Raw genomic sequence first — 16,442 nt, 5'->3', positions numbered from 1 at the left:
GAAGGAAGGAAGGAAGGAAGGAAGGAAGGAAGGAAGGAAGGAAGGAAAAACAATCTTTAGGTTCAACAATAGAGGAATGATTAACTAATTTAAAGGTAAATTAATACAGTACAGTAAATTAAATTAAGACTATCAAGTATGAGGAATACAAGGCAATGGGAAAGACCTTTATGAAATAATATAGAAGGTAAAAAAGTAGATCTAGAAAAACAAAGTACAAAATATAACCAATAAGAAGAAAAGTAAATGAGAACAAATGGAGAAAGAATCCTAGTAATTAAAGAGGGTGAGTAAAAACTGTTATAATATTCTCTATACTGAAATTAACATGTTTATTAAATAAACTTAGTGCATTAATGTTCAATGTAAAATTTTAATAAAACATGTAATTTTAAAAAAATAACCAATCTCTGTGAAAACCAATACATGAAAAAACTACTTCATGATTTTCCTTTGGAATGCTTAGTTAAGTCTTACTATCCATAAGGGTCCTGCACCCCAAACCACCATGAATGTCAGGGTACAAAATGTACTACTGTTTGATTTATTTTAAAAACTAAACTCAATTTCTTAAAAACTCAGGCTAGTTTCTTCAGAAGGTCATAGATCAATTTCAAAAAAACCTTCAAAGGTTAAGAACAAAATGTTAACTTCAGAGATCTGAGATGGACAGGATCCCACATTATTAAGCAAAAATTTGAAATGTGGAAAAGTAAGTGAAATTGGGTTGTCCCAAATATATTTACTATAGAAAATGCTTTAAAATAATCATTTATCACACACACACACACACACACACACACACACACATACCCTACTTATTCTGGGTAAATAGCCAAAGAGCACTATGGATACATAAAAGTATGACTTGTCTAAATTTAGAATTGTTAATCAAAAATCTACTAAGAAAACTGGTTAAAGACCATGGAGAACTCCTGGCAAAAGGAAATGAAGATGTTGCAAATAAGTATATCAATTCAAATTAAAATAAACATTTATTAAACGCTAATTTTCTGCAGACTGTGTATAGGGGCTAAGTGAAATGTCAATCAGATGATAAACTGTCTTCACAGTTTTAACTATCACCCCTAAAAAGCTTCAAGACCATCGTTTTGGGCTCCAGAATTCAATATTCAACTTCCTATGGACTCTCTTTATCTAAATGTCCTGCTAGTACTTAAAACTCATTAAGTCTTGCACTGAGGTCTTTTCTCCTAAAATTTCATCCTCTTTGTGATTTCACTATTTCTATTATTGGCACTATTATTTCCATAATCTCCCATGTTCATAACAAGGGTGCTCTCTTTGACTCTCTGCTTCACCTTTTACTTCCTTACCAAGGCTTGTTGATTCTGTCTACCACATCTCTTACACCAGATTGCTCCTTTCTATTGTTAATGCTAAAGGCAGACCCTCATTAACACTCACATTAACTATATTCCAAGGGCCTAAAATGGTCTTCCCAACTGCTCTTTCATCACTCCAAACAATCTTGTTAGACTTACATTTTTCATGCCAAGGGCAGCTAAGAGTTTTCAACGTTGGTCCCTTTGTGGAAAAACTCATATGGGTTCATACTACATTAATTTTAAGTAATTATCTATCCAAATCTAGCATCACACCCAGGAGAATTAAATCACACAACTATAGTGGTGGACAAGTGGTTCAATCATATTGACCTATTAGTTCATATGCTCATTTTTTTTCTCCCCAACCCTCTCAGATGGGTTACAGCATAGGGTGAGGCAGTCTACACTTTAGATACCTAGTCCTTTATGGATAGATTTTTGATGCTGTTCCTCTTCTCAAAACCCTACAGTGGATCCCTATCCACTACTGACAAAAGATCAAAATTCCTCTGTCTGGTATTCAAGGTCTTATACAATCAGATTCTCTATCTTTCTAGACTTATTTAATATTGTACTCCTGCCAAAATGTAGTATTCTTTGTTCCCTGTACACAACTCATATTTTACTCAATCAGTCAAGAATTTGAGACAGGTGGCACAGTGGATAGAGCACTGGGCCTGGAGTCAGGAAGCCCTGAGTTCAAATTAGACTCTAGACACTGCCTAGTCATGTGATCCTAGACAAGTCACTTAACCACTGTCTGCCTCAGTTTCCTCGATTGTAAAGTGGGGGATAGGAGAACCTATTTCATCGGGTTGTTATAAAGATCAATGATGAAACAATATTTGTAAAGCACTTAGCACAAGTGGCACACAGTAGGCACCTTATAAATAAATGCTTATTCCATTCCCCTTTCTCATTTATTAAGTGCCTACTATGTGCCAGGCACCATGCTAATGTTTATTCTTGGTGAGCTCACATTGTTCTGGGAGTGATGTATACGTCCACAGGAAAATACAAAATAAATCCATGATAGGGGAAAAAGATGTAAACAGTGCTAACAACTTGGGGAATCAGGAGGTAGCACTTGAGTTGAAACTTGAAGTGATCTAGACGTTCTAAGAGGTAAGGAGAGAATGAATTCTAGGTATGGGGGACAATCTAATGCTACAGAAGGGGAAGACAGATTATTCTTCACAGGAAAAGTAAGAGTGCTAGTTTGACTGAAGCTAAGTAATATCTAATCAGCCTAGAAAGATAGGCTGGAGTCGGAATGTGAAGGACGTTAGATGGCAAACATGGTTTTTATATATATATATATATATATATATATATATATACACACATTTTTTAAAAGCAATTGGGGTTAAGTAACTTGCTCAAGGTTACATGGCCAGTTATTTTGTGTCGGTGCGAAGTATCTGAGGCTGGAACTGATCCTGGGTCTCCCGACTCTGGGGCCGGTGCTCTTACTCACTGTACCACCTGGCCGCCCCTAGGGTTTATATTTTTTCTAAACCTTCTTGTGCAGAGTAATGAGATGGTCACACATGAGCTTTAGGGATATCTATTTGCCAGTTATGTGGAGAACAGATTGGAGAGAGAAAAGATTAATGGGAGGAAATCCTATATGGAAGTTATTCTAATAGTCCAGGTGAGAAGTTATTGGTTATAGGAGGTAAGTGAAAGCAAAAAATCAAGGAAGAGACAGATTACTCAAAGAAAGATGATGTCCTCAACAACAACTAAGAAATTAGGAGGAAGGGTAGGTTTTTATTCACGTTGTTCTCCATACGTGGAACCTCTTTCCCTCTGCCTGTTGAATTCTTGCCAATCCTATAAAACTAAATCAAAAAACATGATCTCCAAGGAATCTTTGATTCATTTTTTTTGTTTTTACAATAATATTAAATATATTTCCACATTAGTCATGTTTTGAAAGAAAAATGAGAACAAAAGGGAAAAACCATGAGAAAGAAAAAAAGAGAGAATAGTATGTTTTGAACTGGATTCAGACTCCATAGGTCTTTCACTGGTTAGCATTTTTCATCATAAATCTTTTGGAAATGTCTTAGATCACTGTACTGCTGAGAAGAGTTAAGTCTATCAAAGTTGGTCATCACACAATGCTGCTGTTACTGTGCACAATGATCTCCTGGTTCTGCTCAATTCACTCAACATCAATCCACCTGCTGCTCATCATTTCATATGAAACAATAGTATTCCATAACATTCATGTAACACAACTTTTTCAGCCATGCCTCAATTGATGGGCATCCCCACAATTTCCAATTCTTTGCCACCACAAAAGAGCTGTTATAAATATTTTTGTGTGGGTGGGTCTTTTTCCCTTTATTATGATCTATTTGGGATACAGACCTAGCAGTAAAACTTTAATTCATTTTCTCCAATGTCTTGCACTAACCAGTAATGATGAGACCAACAGGCCCCCCCCCATATCTCTTTGATCATAACTTCCTTGTCTTTTTACCTTGTACTATTTTCTACTATAGTTACTTGTATATTTATCACAGCCTTCTATTATATATCCCTATCCTCCACAAGTATAGGTATGATTCCATATATGAGCCTTTTATTTCATACCAAACCCTACAGTGGTTTATATTTGGTAGGCACTTAATGGATGAAAACTTCTTAAATTCAGAAAGAACATTATAAATAGATACTTCCATTTCAATGGATTCATAATCTCACGAGTGTGGGTTTATCCTCCAACAATGACAGCACAACTCCATATTTTTCTCATTTTGTGAGAGACTAATCTATGTCCATTTGTAAATCCCCTGAGAGGATCTACCTAGCACCCTAGAGGCTTCTGGGTGTTTTTTTTTTTGTAATATTAGTACAGTATTTGGACTGCTCATTTGTCATGCTCACTTTAAATAAATGATTAGCCAACGTCTTTCTTTGGTCATATATCTTTTTTAATGGCACCAGTATGTTTCAGAGCTAAAAGGACCTCTGATAACATCTAATGCTATTTTAAATTATCTAATAATGTTCATAATTTTTTCATTATAAGCAACGTGAACTTAGAAAAAAGCACAGATTGCTGCTTAACAAAGATAGGATTAAAAAGATCTTAAAAACTTAGAACATTAGGCCATATCCAATACTACAGAATTTAAAGGACAAGTAAAAATTATTATACTTGGGTTCAAAAAGCAATTTTATAAGTACAAGATGGGGGAGGTTATGGTTTTAGATAACTTCAACTGAAAAAGATCTAGGGATCTTAGGGAACAAAAGCAAAACCATACCAAAGCAAAATAAAAAAAACCACAAATCAAAAATGTAATGTGGAAGTCAAAAAGAGTAAGGCCACCTCAGGCCTTAAGAGAAGGATAGTGGCCAGGGCTAAAATAAGTGTACGAATGAACTCTGCCACGCACAAAGAACATCTCAAATATTGTTTATATACAGATGTAGACACCACATTTTTTTTTAAGCAATTGGGGTTAAGTAACTTGATCAAGGTTACACAGCCAATTATTTCTGGGTGTAGTGCTAAGCATCTGAGCCCAGATTTGATCCCCAGGTCATCCTGACACTGGAGCCAGTGCTCTTATTTGCTTTGCTACCTGGCTGCCCCTAGACACCACATTTAAAGATAAAAAAAGATAATTCTTAGAATACATAGGGTGATACTACCTAAATTAATTTACTTATTCAATGCCATACCAATTAAACTACCAATTACTTTATAGAGTTAGAAAAAAATAATAAAATTCATCTAGAGTAAAACAAAGTCAAGAAATATAAAGGATTAATTAAAAAAGTAGGAAGGTGGCAAGAGGGGAAGCTAACAATACCAGATCCTAAACTGCAAAACTGCCATCAGCAAAACTACTTGATGTTGAATTAAACACAGAAAGGTTGATCAAGGAAACAGATTAAGTATACAACATTCAGAAACAAATGGACATAGAAACTTAGTATTCATATTCAATAAGTCAAAATATCCCAACTACTGGGGTAAGGATTCACTGATTGACAAATACTACTGGAAAAAATGGAAAGTACTTATGGCGAAAATTGGATTTACATCATCTCACATCACAGACCAAGATAAGCTCTGTGTGTGTGTGTACATATCTTTGATATAAAAAGTCAAATGATAAAGAAATTAATGGAGAAAGGAAGAAAATGCCTTTCACAACTACGAACTGGGCAGGAAGAGTTCATGACCAAAAAGGGATAGGGAAGATCATAAAAGATAGAGTGGATAATTCTGATTGTATGAAATTAAAATGGTTTTTTGCCTAAGCAAAACCAATGCAGTTGACATCATAATGGATGTAGCTAATGGGGAAAAAAAAAATCTCATAGCAAGTTCTCTGATAAAGGCCTCAAATTCAAGATATATGAGTTACTGATTCAAATTCATAAGAGCTATTCCTCAAGAGATAAATTGCCAAAGGATATGAACAGTTTTCAAAGAAAGAAATCTAAGTTGTCAATAACCAAATGAAAAAATATTCTGTATCACTAAGTATTAAAGAGATGCAAAAATGAAAGCACCTAAGAAATTCCACCTCACGTCTATCTGATTGATGAAGATAATGCAAAAGAAAAATAATTGTTTCTAGGGCTGCAGGAAGAGAGGCACATTAGTATACTACTGATGTAAGAGTGAACTGGTCCAACCATTCTGAAAAATAATTTGTAATAATAACCTCAAAGTCAGAAAATTGTGTATATACTTTGACCTAGATACCACTACTAGGTTTATTCCCAAAAGAGATCAAAGAAACAAGGAAAAAAACATGTGTTCAAAAATATGTATAGAAGCTCCCTCTGACATACCAAAAAACAAGAAACTAAAGAGGTGCCTATCACCTGGGAAATAACCAAACATTATATGAATATAAACAAATATCAGTACACCATAAAATACAGTGAAAGTGATGGATTCAGAGAATCCTGGGAAGCTTTATAAGAACTGAAACAGAGCAAAAGGAACAAAATAAGAATAATTTACATAACAAAAATAACACTATAAAGATAAATAACTTAAAAAGACTCAAAAACTCTGATTAAGGCAATAACCAGCAATGACTAAGGAAGACTGATGAAAAAGCATGCTATTCACTTCCTGACAGAGGTGACAGACTCTAGCTGCAGAATGAGACATACATTTTTAGATATGACCAATGTGGTTTTGCTTGACACGCATATGTGTTACAATGATTTTTTCTTTTCAATGAGAGGGGCAGAGTGGGAGGGCATAGGAGTAGAAGGGAGGTGAGAATAGGGTTCCTTCCCTCCAAAAGCAAACAAAAGAACAAAAAAACACCAGAAAGAATTAGATACAAATGCTGCAATTCTGAGAGCTGCATACTGAGTTTATCATAAACTTAAAAAGAAAAGCAAAGCACTATGTAAGGAAATTTTTTAAAAAGCAAGCTCTATGTAATAGAAATTCATTCTTTCATATACATTCCTCTCATGTTCTACAATGTATATAGAAATGGTTGCTCTATTTGGTATTTAACTTGAGGATAAAAATAATATAAAAAAAAATTTTTTTGGAGGGAAGGCAAAGCAATTGGGGTTAAGTGATTTGTCCAAGGTCACATGGCTAGTAAATGGTAAGTGTTAAGTGTCTGAGGTTGGATTTGAACTTAGGTCCTCCCGACTCCAGAGCCAGTGCTATATCCACTGTGCCACCTAGCAGCCCCAAGGATTTTTTAAAGGAGATCAAAATGTTTAGTTTGGGAACATGATAGAGGTTTTCAAGTTTTTGAAGGATTATCATAGGGAAGAGGAATTCTTCTGTTTTGTCCCAAGGGTAAATCTACAAGAAGGGGGTGGAAAATGTACTAAAGCATATCTAGTATTGACATAAGTATTGCCATACTTTCATAATTTTAGAACTAGAAAAAAGTAGAACAGACTTCTCACAAAAGGCCACCAAGCAAAATGATTGTCAGGTAAAGGCATGGGACTAGATGTTTTTTCAATTTAACCAAAATGTATAGCCTCTGAAGTCCCCTTCAATCTGAGATTTTGTGGTTCAGTGATAACCTAATCAAATTTATGGCAAAATCAAAGTTTAAAGGTAAGAAGGTATAATGCCAAGCAAAGGCAACTTCCCAAGGTTCAAAATAACAGCATAGGTGCTCTCCATTTTATTCAGTGACAAATTAAGAACAGAGAGAATCAACATATAGCATAATTCAAAATACAGCATTTACCAAGTGTGATTCAATAATCTCCAAGTACTACCCCACCCCTGGACATTACATTCATTTAATCAATTACAAAGTCCCTCTTCTAAATACTACTCCACCCCTAGGCTGTACATTCATTTAGTCCATCACAAAGCCCCTCTTCTCAAATGGAGATTAGTTTCCAATCATAAGTAAAGTACATTCATTTGTTTAATCACAGAGCACAAAAAAAGTCAAAAGTTCCCCACCCTTGGATTACAATCGAATCTACCCCAGAGTTACAACAAGCTTAAAGCACAGCATTTAATACCCAAAGAGAGGTCTTTTCTTCATCTTGACAGGAGGCAAGGTCTCAGCAATCTTTGTTCCTGGGGAGACAAAGCTTAGCAAGGCCACAAAATACATTGCCAGTGTCTTCATTAATTCATTCTCTAAGACATTCACTGTCTGCAGAACAATCCTAAGACCCCTGAAAACATTAGCAAAACCCCCTTCCAGGATTTCTGTAAACATACAACAAGAAAATCCTTCTTCAGGGCTTCTGAACCAACAGCAAGGTTCCAAGGCCTCTGCAACAACAGGACTGTCCTTTACCAGTGGACAGAATTCACTCTCTCTCTGCACAACAGTCTCAGAAGCTCTGAACCAACAGCAAGGTTCTAAGGCCTCTGCAACAACAGGACTGTCCTTCCCCAGTGGACAGAATTCACTCTCTGTCTGCAGAACAGTCTCAGGAGTTCTGAACCAACAGCAAGGTTCCAAGACCTCTGCAACAACAGGACTGTCTTTCACCAGTGGACAAATCTGGCAAAACAACATCAAAACAGACAAAGTACCAGCATAACAGCCATGTCTCCTCAGTCCTTGGCAGCTCTGGGTGGCAGCTCTCAAAAGTCCTGGGCAATACAAAGTGGCCCTCAGCAATCCTCTCAGTCTCTCTCTACCTCCAAGGTGCTGCTTCCAAAAAGTTCTTCTGCCTCTCTCTTTTCTTGTGTCTCTCTAAATCACCAGCTACTCCCAGTTCAGCCCTCTCTTTTCACATCAACAAGTCCATCCCACAAGTGGGATTCACAAGCTCTGGGTTTTAACACAATCAAACCAAAAACCAAGCCAATACAGGGGAATCTTTAAATTCCATTACTATTACAGAAGGATATTGGAAAACTTCCTATATCAGTTAAGCAAAACATCTGTCTATCTTTTGAAGAATTTCACAAAGAAAGCTACTCTGTAATCTTTCCTATATTTCAGTATTTCATAATCTTTATAGTAGAGCCAGGAAGATTTCTAACATCTAACCTAAATTGGTCCCACAACAGTTTACAGTAAGCAGTAACTTTCAGTGGACATAAAAAAAGGAAAAAAAGATATATAGAACTTTCTAGATAATGAAACAAACTGATAGCTTGACAACTTGTAATGGGAATGCAAATTTGGAAGATCTTCCCTGCCCCTAGGCTAAAATGCACCTGAAGCCTGGGGAGGGAGGCTTGTTTTTCAGTAGATACTTCTTGATTGGCCAGTGAGTCAATAAGGTTGTTACATTCTCTGAGCCAGGAGAAGGCTATATAAGCCCTGATGTGTAGCTTTGTTTTGGGACTCACTTTGAAAAGTGTTCTGTGATTTGATCTGAATTCTGGGAAGCCTTTGTTGAGAGTCCCCCGGCTTTGAAAAACCCAGATGTGGAAACCCAGATGTTGACTGGGTATGGATGTAATGGTTGGACAGTTTGGAAATCTGTCTACTTGATCTGTTTCTGTCTTGATAATTCTGCCTGTATGCTTTGAAGTTCGGGGTGCTGACCTTTTTCCCCTGAACAAGGTAAACGATATATGTCTGACTGATTAAAGTAAGCTTGTTAGCCCATTTTGAGTTGCTTTCCTTTATCAAAGCAGATCCAAGAACCTGTGTGAGCAGGCACCCTGGGGACACTGGGGTGCTTGCCGCTACACAACTCTATGGCATTTGATTTCTTCTTAGTTTTGCCATCCACTTACCAAGCAAGTAAGGTAAATTTTATTTACTCCAAAGTGATTCAGTGGAATTGCCTGAACATTCCAATTTCTTTTGATACATAAATCTGACTTCAAACTTTTAATATTATGATACAATATTCATAAACTATATATATAAAGATATATGCATAATGTACATATTACATTAAAGCATAACTAGAATATATAAACTGCAATTCTAAAACAATGAAAATCACAAAGTAAATTCTACCATTTCACTTTCAAAAAATTACTTCCATAATCCAAAAGACCCAAAAGCATAAGTTTTGTATCCTTTCTGAGAAAACACATTTTTTTTTTTGCCTTTTTGGAGGGCAATTGGGGGATTGCCCAAGGTTAAACGGCTAGTTTTTTTTACGTGGGTGTTAAGTGTCTGAGGCCAGAACTGAACTCGTGTCCTCCGACTCCGGGGCCGGAGCTCTTACTCACTGTGCCACCTAGCTGCCCCTGAGAAAACACATTTTAAAAATCAATTAGAAAAAGGGTTACTCACATTATATGGACTATGGACAAAAGCATAAAAGAGAACAGAGGCATACAGCTGTATTGCTTTTTAGATAATACTATCTTCCTAATATAACTTTACTTATGTCAATCATTAGTAGTAGGAAAATGCAAGGAAAAAAAGATATGCCATTTAATGTAAATAAATAAGCAGTTAATAGAGCCTTATGAAAATGGAAAACAAAAACTTCTAAAACAGACAAACACATTCTCTAAGTGTGGGAATAGTTGATTCAACTTTGCATGCAAGTCTTATGGTCTGAAATTAAGAGAGGTGCTCACTTACATTAAGTGTCAGTTAACCCAAACCCACCTGACTGGAGATGTCCATTGCGGCATGTCAGGTTAGTAGTGTCATTATAGACGTCCGTTTGCGACTTGGGAAATTGCAAAACTGGTTGCAGCTTCTCTATGCAACAAATAGAAAGAGGGTAAAAAAAATACAAAATAAACCAAAAAAACTAATAAACAAATAAAATGTGCATATTAAGATCAAATGGGTTTTAGAGTAAGTTTTTTGCATTTATATAAAACTGATATAAATTCTAATTAGCTCAAAATATATGCATGAAAATAACAGTAGAAACCAACAATGGCCACGCTTATTTGTAAGCAAAATGAAAGGTTATTAAATTACAGGAAGTCTAGTATTTGCTTATTATCATCATTAATAGTTATTCAGCACCTACTATGGACAAGAAACTGTGCTAGGCATTGCGTATAACAAAGAAATCTAAGACAGTACAATTTCTCATGACCTTAAAATCTACCTGTAAAGATTAAAATATGCAACACTGAAAAAATTACAAGACTATATGTCTCAATATGAAACTGCAGACAAAAAAAGCAGATATCACTGTGGGTTAAGGTGGCATATAAACAAAGACTTCATAAAAAAGGGATCTACCTTGGGCCTTGGGATGCAGCTAAGATTTTTTTTTTTTGGCCTTTTGGGAGAGGGGAAGGCAGAGCAATTGGGGTTAAGTGACTTGCCCAAGGCCACACAGCTAGTAAGTGTGATAAAGCATCTTTGGCTGGATTTGAATTCAGGTCCTCCTGACTCCAGGGCTAGTGCTCAATTCACTGCACTGTATAGGTGCCCCCTAAGATTTTGATGAGCATAGAGGAACAGAGAACCCAACAGAGAGAACAGAATTGGAAAAAATACAAAAGTACAGGAAAGTAAGACCTTTTTTGTAAGTGGGTGTGTCATTCTGTATAACTCATAAAGAAATCAAGATCCCCATCTCTACAGTTATGATTAAGCATGTAAAACACAAATTCTATGACAAGATTCTCACTGATGATGCAAATCAGGATCATGACTCTATTGCTTAAACAAAAACATTATTCCTAATAGCCATTACAGATCTTAATGCCACATCTTATTTCATGAATAACTCATCTCTAATTCATCTACACTAGATTTCATGAATGATGATGCAATATATACATACTACTTCTATTATTTACCCTCATTCCTGATGTCCAAGGAAAGTCAGAGCTATTGATGCCCCTGGGAACCACTGCCCTTGAGTTATTTGTACAGGGTCAGGGAAGAATCTTGCTGTTGGGACTGCAGCAGAAAAAGATGTGCTCTAGATATCTCCAATTCAAACTCATAATACATCATACCACAGGGTGAATGTTATAAATGGCAGTTAGGTTCTATAGTAGAGGAATCTGTGAACTTTTCTAATATTTTGATAACTGTATTTCAATATAATATTTTTTTGGTAATCCTATGTATTTTATTTGATGTATTTAAAAACATTATTCTGAGAAGGTTCCATAGCTTTTACCAGATTGTCACAGGTATCTGTGACACAAAAAAGGTTAAGAACCCCTGTCCTACAATATTATTACTACTATATTTGAGCTATGATATTGGTTAAATAGGTGTTTGAGGGCTGAACAGGAAAAAATGACCTATCATCCTCTGTAACACCATTTCCAATAGACAATGTGTTGAGTTCCATTACTTGCAGACCTTTAAGGACTAAATCTCACTTGCATGAATATTCCTTCTCCACCAATACAGCTCAAAACTCAGTAGATGGTCATCAAAGTGTTGCTGTACATGGAAAATTCATCTTCCTGAAGCTAACTCTGTACTTGGGCTTGTTCTCAGATCAGAGACATATTGTCTTTTATTTGCCCTGCACTGAAAGTTTTCCCCAGAACCTTCCAACACCTGTGTTGTACTGACAAAGGTTTTAAGTATCCAGAATCATCTAAGTTTCAAACAAATGACATAAAATGAACTCTGGAAATGTAAATTAGCTGTAGAATATGCAATTTCCCCTTTGCCCCCCGCCCAAAAGAGAACTGCAGAAATGCTTTATTTTTTTATGACTCAATCGTTCCTTGTTTGGTCATAGAAAGTATCTTTAGTCTATGATTACAAGAATAATCATATGCTTGGTACTGTCTGTTTAAAAAGTTTAGATTATGAAATTACTACATTAAAGGTTATGACTTAATTTTTAAAATACTTCTGATTACTGTGATAAAACACATACAGAAAAATATAAAGCTAAGAAATCAATGTCCTTCTAAATTAAACAAAACACACACACACACGCTTTCAGCTATGCCCCTTTTATGCAAAAGAAATTTCTACACACAAACTCTTAACAAGAACATTATTCAAGACACCTCTTTCAAAAATAGGTACATTTCTCTTTAAAAATGTTCTGTATCCACATAGTGTCACTTCACTATAGCTCATGAAATGATCAAATGTTTGAATTAGAAGATGCTTTCTACTTCTGATCTCACATTTCATAGATGAGGAAATTGAGACCCAGAAACAGTAGCAAAGATGGAATTAGGATTCAGGTTTCCTGATTCTCAGTCCAGTACTCTTTCCCTTGTTTTATATTGTCATTCTGTGGCTACTTTAAAATAAATCTTCAACCGAATACCAACTTTTATCAAAATAAAAACTTAAACATAATGCACTTAAAAGCAAGTTCATTAAAATTTAGTTTTATTATACTATATGCCATGTATTAATCTCTCATATTATGGTGAAAATATATCCTAAACAATATGGCAAATGGCACTCTGTATCTAGAAATGAATTACATATTTGGGAAGAAAATTAATTTTTCTTTTAAATGGCACCAACAAACTTTATACCACCCACATTATAAAAATTTAGATATTCTTAAATTGCATAAAGACTCTATGATGAACCTTCATTTTCACCATTACAGAATTCCACTCAGTATAAATGAATTTTTTTTATCTCTACCTTATTTTCTAACACAAATGCTGTATCCTTTTTTTTTTAAGGAGGGAGGGCAGAGTAATTGGGGTTAAGTGACTTACCCAAGGTCACACTGCTAGTATGTGTTAAGTGTCTGAGGCCACATTTGAACTCAGGTCCTCCTGACTCCAGGGCCAGTGCTCTATTTACTGTCTTGACTCCCAAGGACATACAGGGAGTCCAATTTGGGATGCAAACATCAAATTATGCTGGGAGCAGGGGCAGGGGTTGGGGGAAACTTTGTAGCTTTGTGCCTGGCACATTCAGGACCTCCTTCATGCTCTGAGTCCAGTGTTTCTGGAAAATATGGCCACTCCAAAAGACAAGTTCAAGGGAATAGTATGTCTTGAAGCAAATCAACTTATATTTGGTAGTAAAAGTGCTGTGAGAGACCATGGAGTAAATAGGAGAAAAACTGGCTTTGAAGGTGATAGGCCTGGTATAATAGTGATGATGGATCATTTGGTCCTGGTTCTCTATTTGCTAACTGGTCACTGTGTTATCGTGAGAGTGTCATCAAATCGCAGGATCTAAGAATTCAAAGGAACCTCAGAGGCCATGTAGTCCTACTTATTCCTGACCAAGAATCTCTACTGCAACTACTTGACAAGTAATCACTGGACTTTGTTTAACCTAAACCTTTACATTATGCTTCTAGCACTAGAGTCATTCCTCTCATCTCCCCTCCCTCCAAGCCCATCTCAAAACTTGGACTGTGTGTCTGGTATGCTGGGTTCTGGTAGGTAAACTTTCACTTTTTGTTGCTAAGAACCAGGCCATCTCCATACTAGACTATATTGCGAACACTACTGCCAACACTCTCTTCCTCCTTTCACCAGAACCTAAGACTCCATTCCTGGGACTCCAGGTTCTGATAAGTGAGCTTTCACTTTGGCCTGTAACCAGACCCCCACACTTCTTACTGGTCATCTCCATACTATGCTGCCTGTTCCCCTTCACATGCTGTTTCCCCCAATTAAAAATCTAAGCTCCTTGAGTGAAGGGAATTACAAAATCTTATCAATAAAAATGACCAACTACACTCCTGAACTGATGACAAACTCAAATAGAAAGGGGTTACTAAACCGTAATAAGGATCCCTATGGGCAGCAAATTGACATTGAAAACCATGTATTAAAATTATCTATTTTCTACTGCATTTTATTTCACTCTACTGTTTCTATTTTGTTAAATTTACATATAATTATACTTTAAACCAGTTGGCCCATACCAGGGATTGTTGTAGTTAAAGGTCTGGAGTTTGACATCTTTGCTCCAGAGGACCAATGATAGAACATGCTGACAGAGAAGGTAATGTTCTCAACATATAGAATGAGATAGCTATTTTGGGATATAGCCAATAGGTAAAACACATACTACACAACTGTTACAAACATTTTTTTTCTTTCTTTTCACCCAATTTAGGGAGAGAGTTTCGAGGAAGAAGGCAAGCTAAAAATAGTAGTGTCAAAAGAATTAGAAAAAATAGACAAGACAGGCACTGAAGTATTTTTTTAAACCACAGAATCAAACAGAAGGAAGTACAAAAGAAAACAGATAAGCAAGACAGCTTTGAAATTAACATATTAAATATATTATGTACTTAAAAAGAAAAGCAAATTACATAATAGCCACAGTTTCATATTTAATCTTCAAATCTACTCTACCTGATATATGGAAATTTTCATTTATTTGTTGTTTATAAGGTAAAGAATTTTTTTAGAATATAAGGCAGTTTTAAAAAAATAGTTAAATTAGTTCCTAAGGTCTCTTTCAAATCTAATATTCTGTGATTTCCAATGAACCAGCTGTTGTAAGCATCTTCAGAATAATGACAGAATATAAACCAAAACTCAAATTTTAATCCATTAAAATTCAAGCCAATCTCCATGTTAGGTTAACTTATACCCTGAACTTTGTATTACCAGTGTGAGCCTGTTATAGGTATTAGTTTGTTCTGAGACCATAAACAGATCAGTATTTTCAGTATGGACCAGAAGTTCCATTAATTCTGGAAGACCAGACAGATACCCTAACATTTATGACCCAGTAATCTTAACATTAATCAAGTAGTCTATATTCAGTATTAATATGTGCTAAGCTAACACAGGGCTCCCAGCTTCCTTCCACTTCTGCAGAAAAAACACAGGGAAGCCATGGCACATACACAGTGATTTCCCTTAAGCTTTACTTTGCAGGGTCAGACAGGCAGGCACCATAGCTGGTTTGTGGTACAACCTGCACATGCTTCTAGGGTAGGATGAATAGCAACTACCCTTTTCTCACAAAGCACAAAGGACTGCAGAGCTTTTGTGTTCTAAGCTAGCTGATATAATACACCTTGGAGCAGATTTTGTTAACTAACAGGTAGGTCATCTGATTTTTTGAAGTGATAATGCTCTTCAAATACACCATTCAGAGACAGGAACTATTTGTGTTGGTAAAAGACATGAATTAAAGCAAACAAAACAATGATTTTAAAATGTCACCTTCATCAATTAACATTAAATCCAAAGAAATCTGTTTGCAAAAACATTTAAACTTAATTAAAAATGAAGGCCAGAAATGAAGTCTCTATTTTAAGTAATTTTTAGAACCATCATTAAAAAGTTCTACTCATTACTGAAATAAATTATGAAGCCTATTTCTGTGTATGTCTACATGAAGACCTAAAGTAGATTTTCATCTATGGAAACCACTGTCAGAGTGAATTAACTCCAATCAAATTCATTGTTAGTCAAAGAAAACAAGCTAAGACACCTTCCTCCCAGAGTAGCAAATGACCTGCTTTGGAAACTCAAAGTTTTGAGTTAAAAAAAAAAAATCTCCTTGTATTGCCAACAATTAAAAAAAAAGTGCAAATAAATTTGTTTGAAGCTAAATGAAAAAAGTTTGTCAAGACAGAAAATGCTACAAAGCAAAAATTGTATTTTCATTTTTTTTTTAAAGCAACTGGGTTAAGTAACTTGCTCAAGGTTACAAGGCCAGGTGTTTCTGGGTGGGCGCTAAGTGTCTGAGCCCGGATTCGATCCCAGGTCATCCCGACTCTGGGGCTGGTGCTCTTACTTGAAAAATAGTATTTTTTTTTCTTTCTACTGTTTTTTTT

At 35.7% G+C, this 16,442-nt stretch overlaps 2 protein-coding genes across 8 annotated transcripts in view; both read right to left on the bottom strand.

Moving 5' to 3' along the window:
- The window catches only part of SLC30A6 (solute carrier family 30 member 6), a 388,867-nt gene that overhangs the window by 120,882 nt on the left and 251,543 nt on the right, over positions 1-16,442 (bottom strand). The gene's annotated exons all lie outside the window — the stretch shown is intronic.
- SPAST (spastin) overlaps positions 1-16,442 on the bottom strand; it is a 96,188-nt gene that overhangs the window by 43,503 nt on the left and 36,243 nt on the right. For 4 of the 7 annotated variants that reach the window (XM_069072147.1, XM_069072148.1, XM_069072152.1 and 1 more), the window contains exon 4: positions 10,376-10,471. The exons of the other annotated variants lie outside the window; for them this stretch is intronic. In XM_069072147.1, coding sequence (XP_068928248.1) covers positions 10,376-10,471 — 96 coding nt within the window. The remainder of the gene's footprint in view (positions 1-10,375; positions 10,472-16,442) is intronic. 7 annotated transcript variants of the gene reach the window in all.

Source organism: Petaurus breviceps, unplaced genomic scaffold (genome assembly GCF_028583685.1).
Source record: "Petaurus breviceps papuanus isolate PSGF00001 unplaced genomic scaffold, PetGlider_PUasm1.0 90845, whole genome shotgun sequence".
Lineage (NCBI taxonomy): Eukaryota > Metazoa > Chordata > Mammalia > Diprotodontia > Petauridae > Petaurus > Petaurus breviceps.
This window is presented reverse-complemented; position numbering and strand designations above follow the sequence as displayed.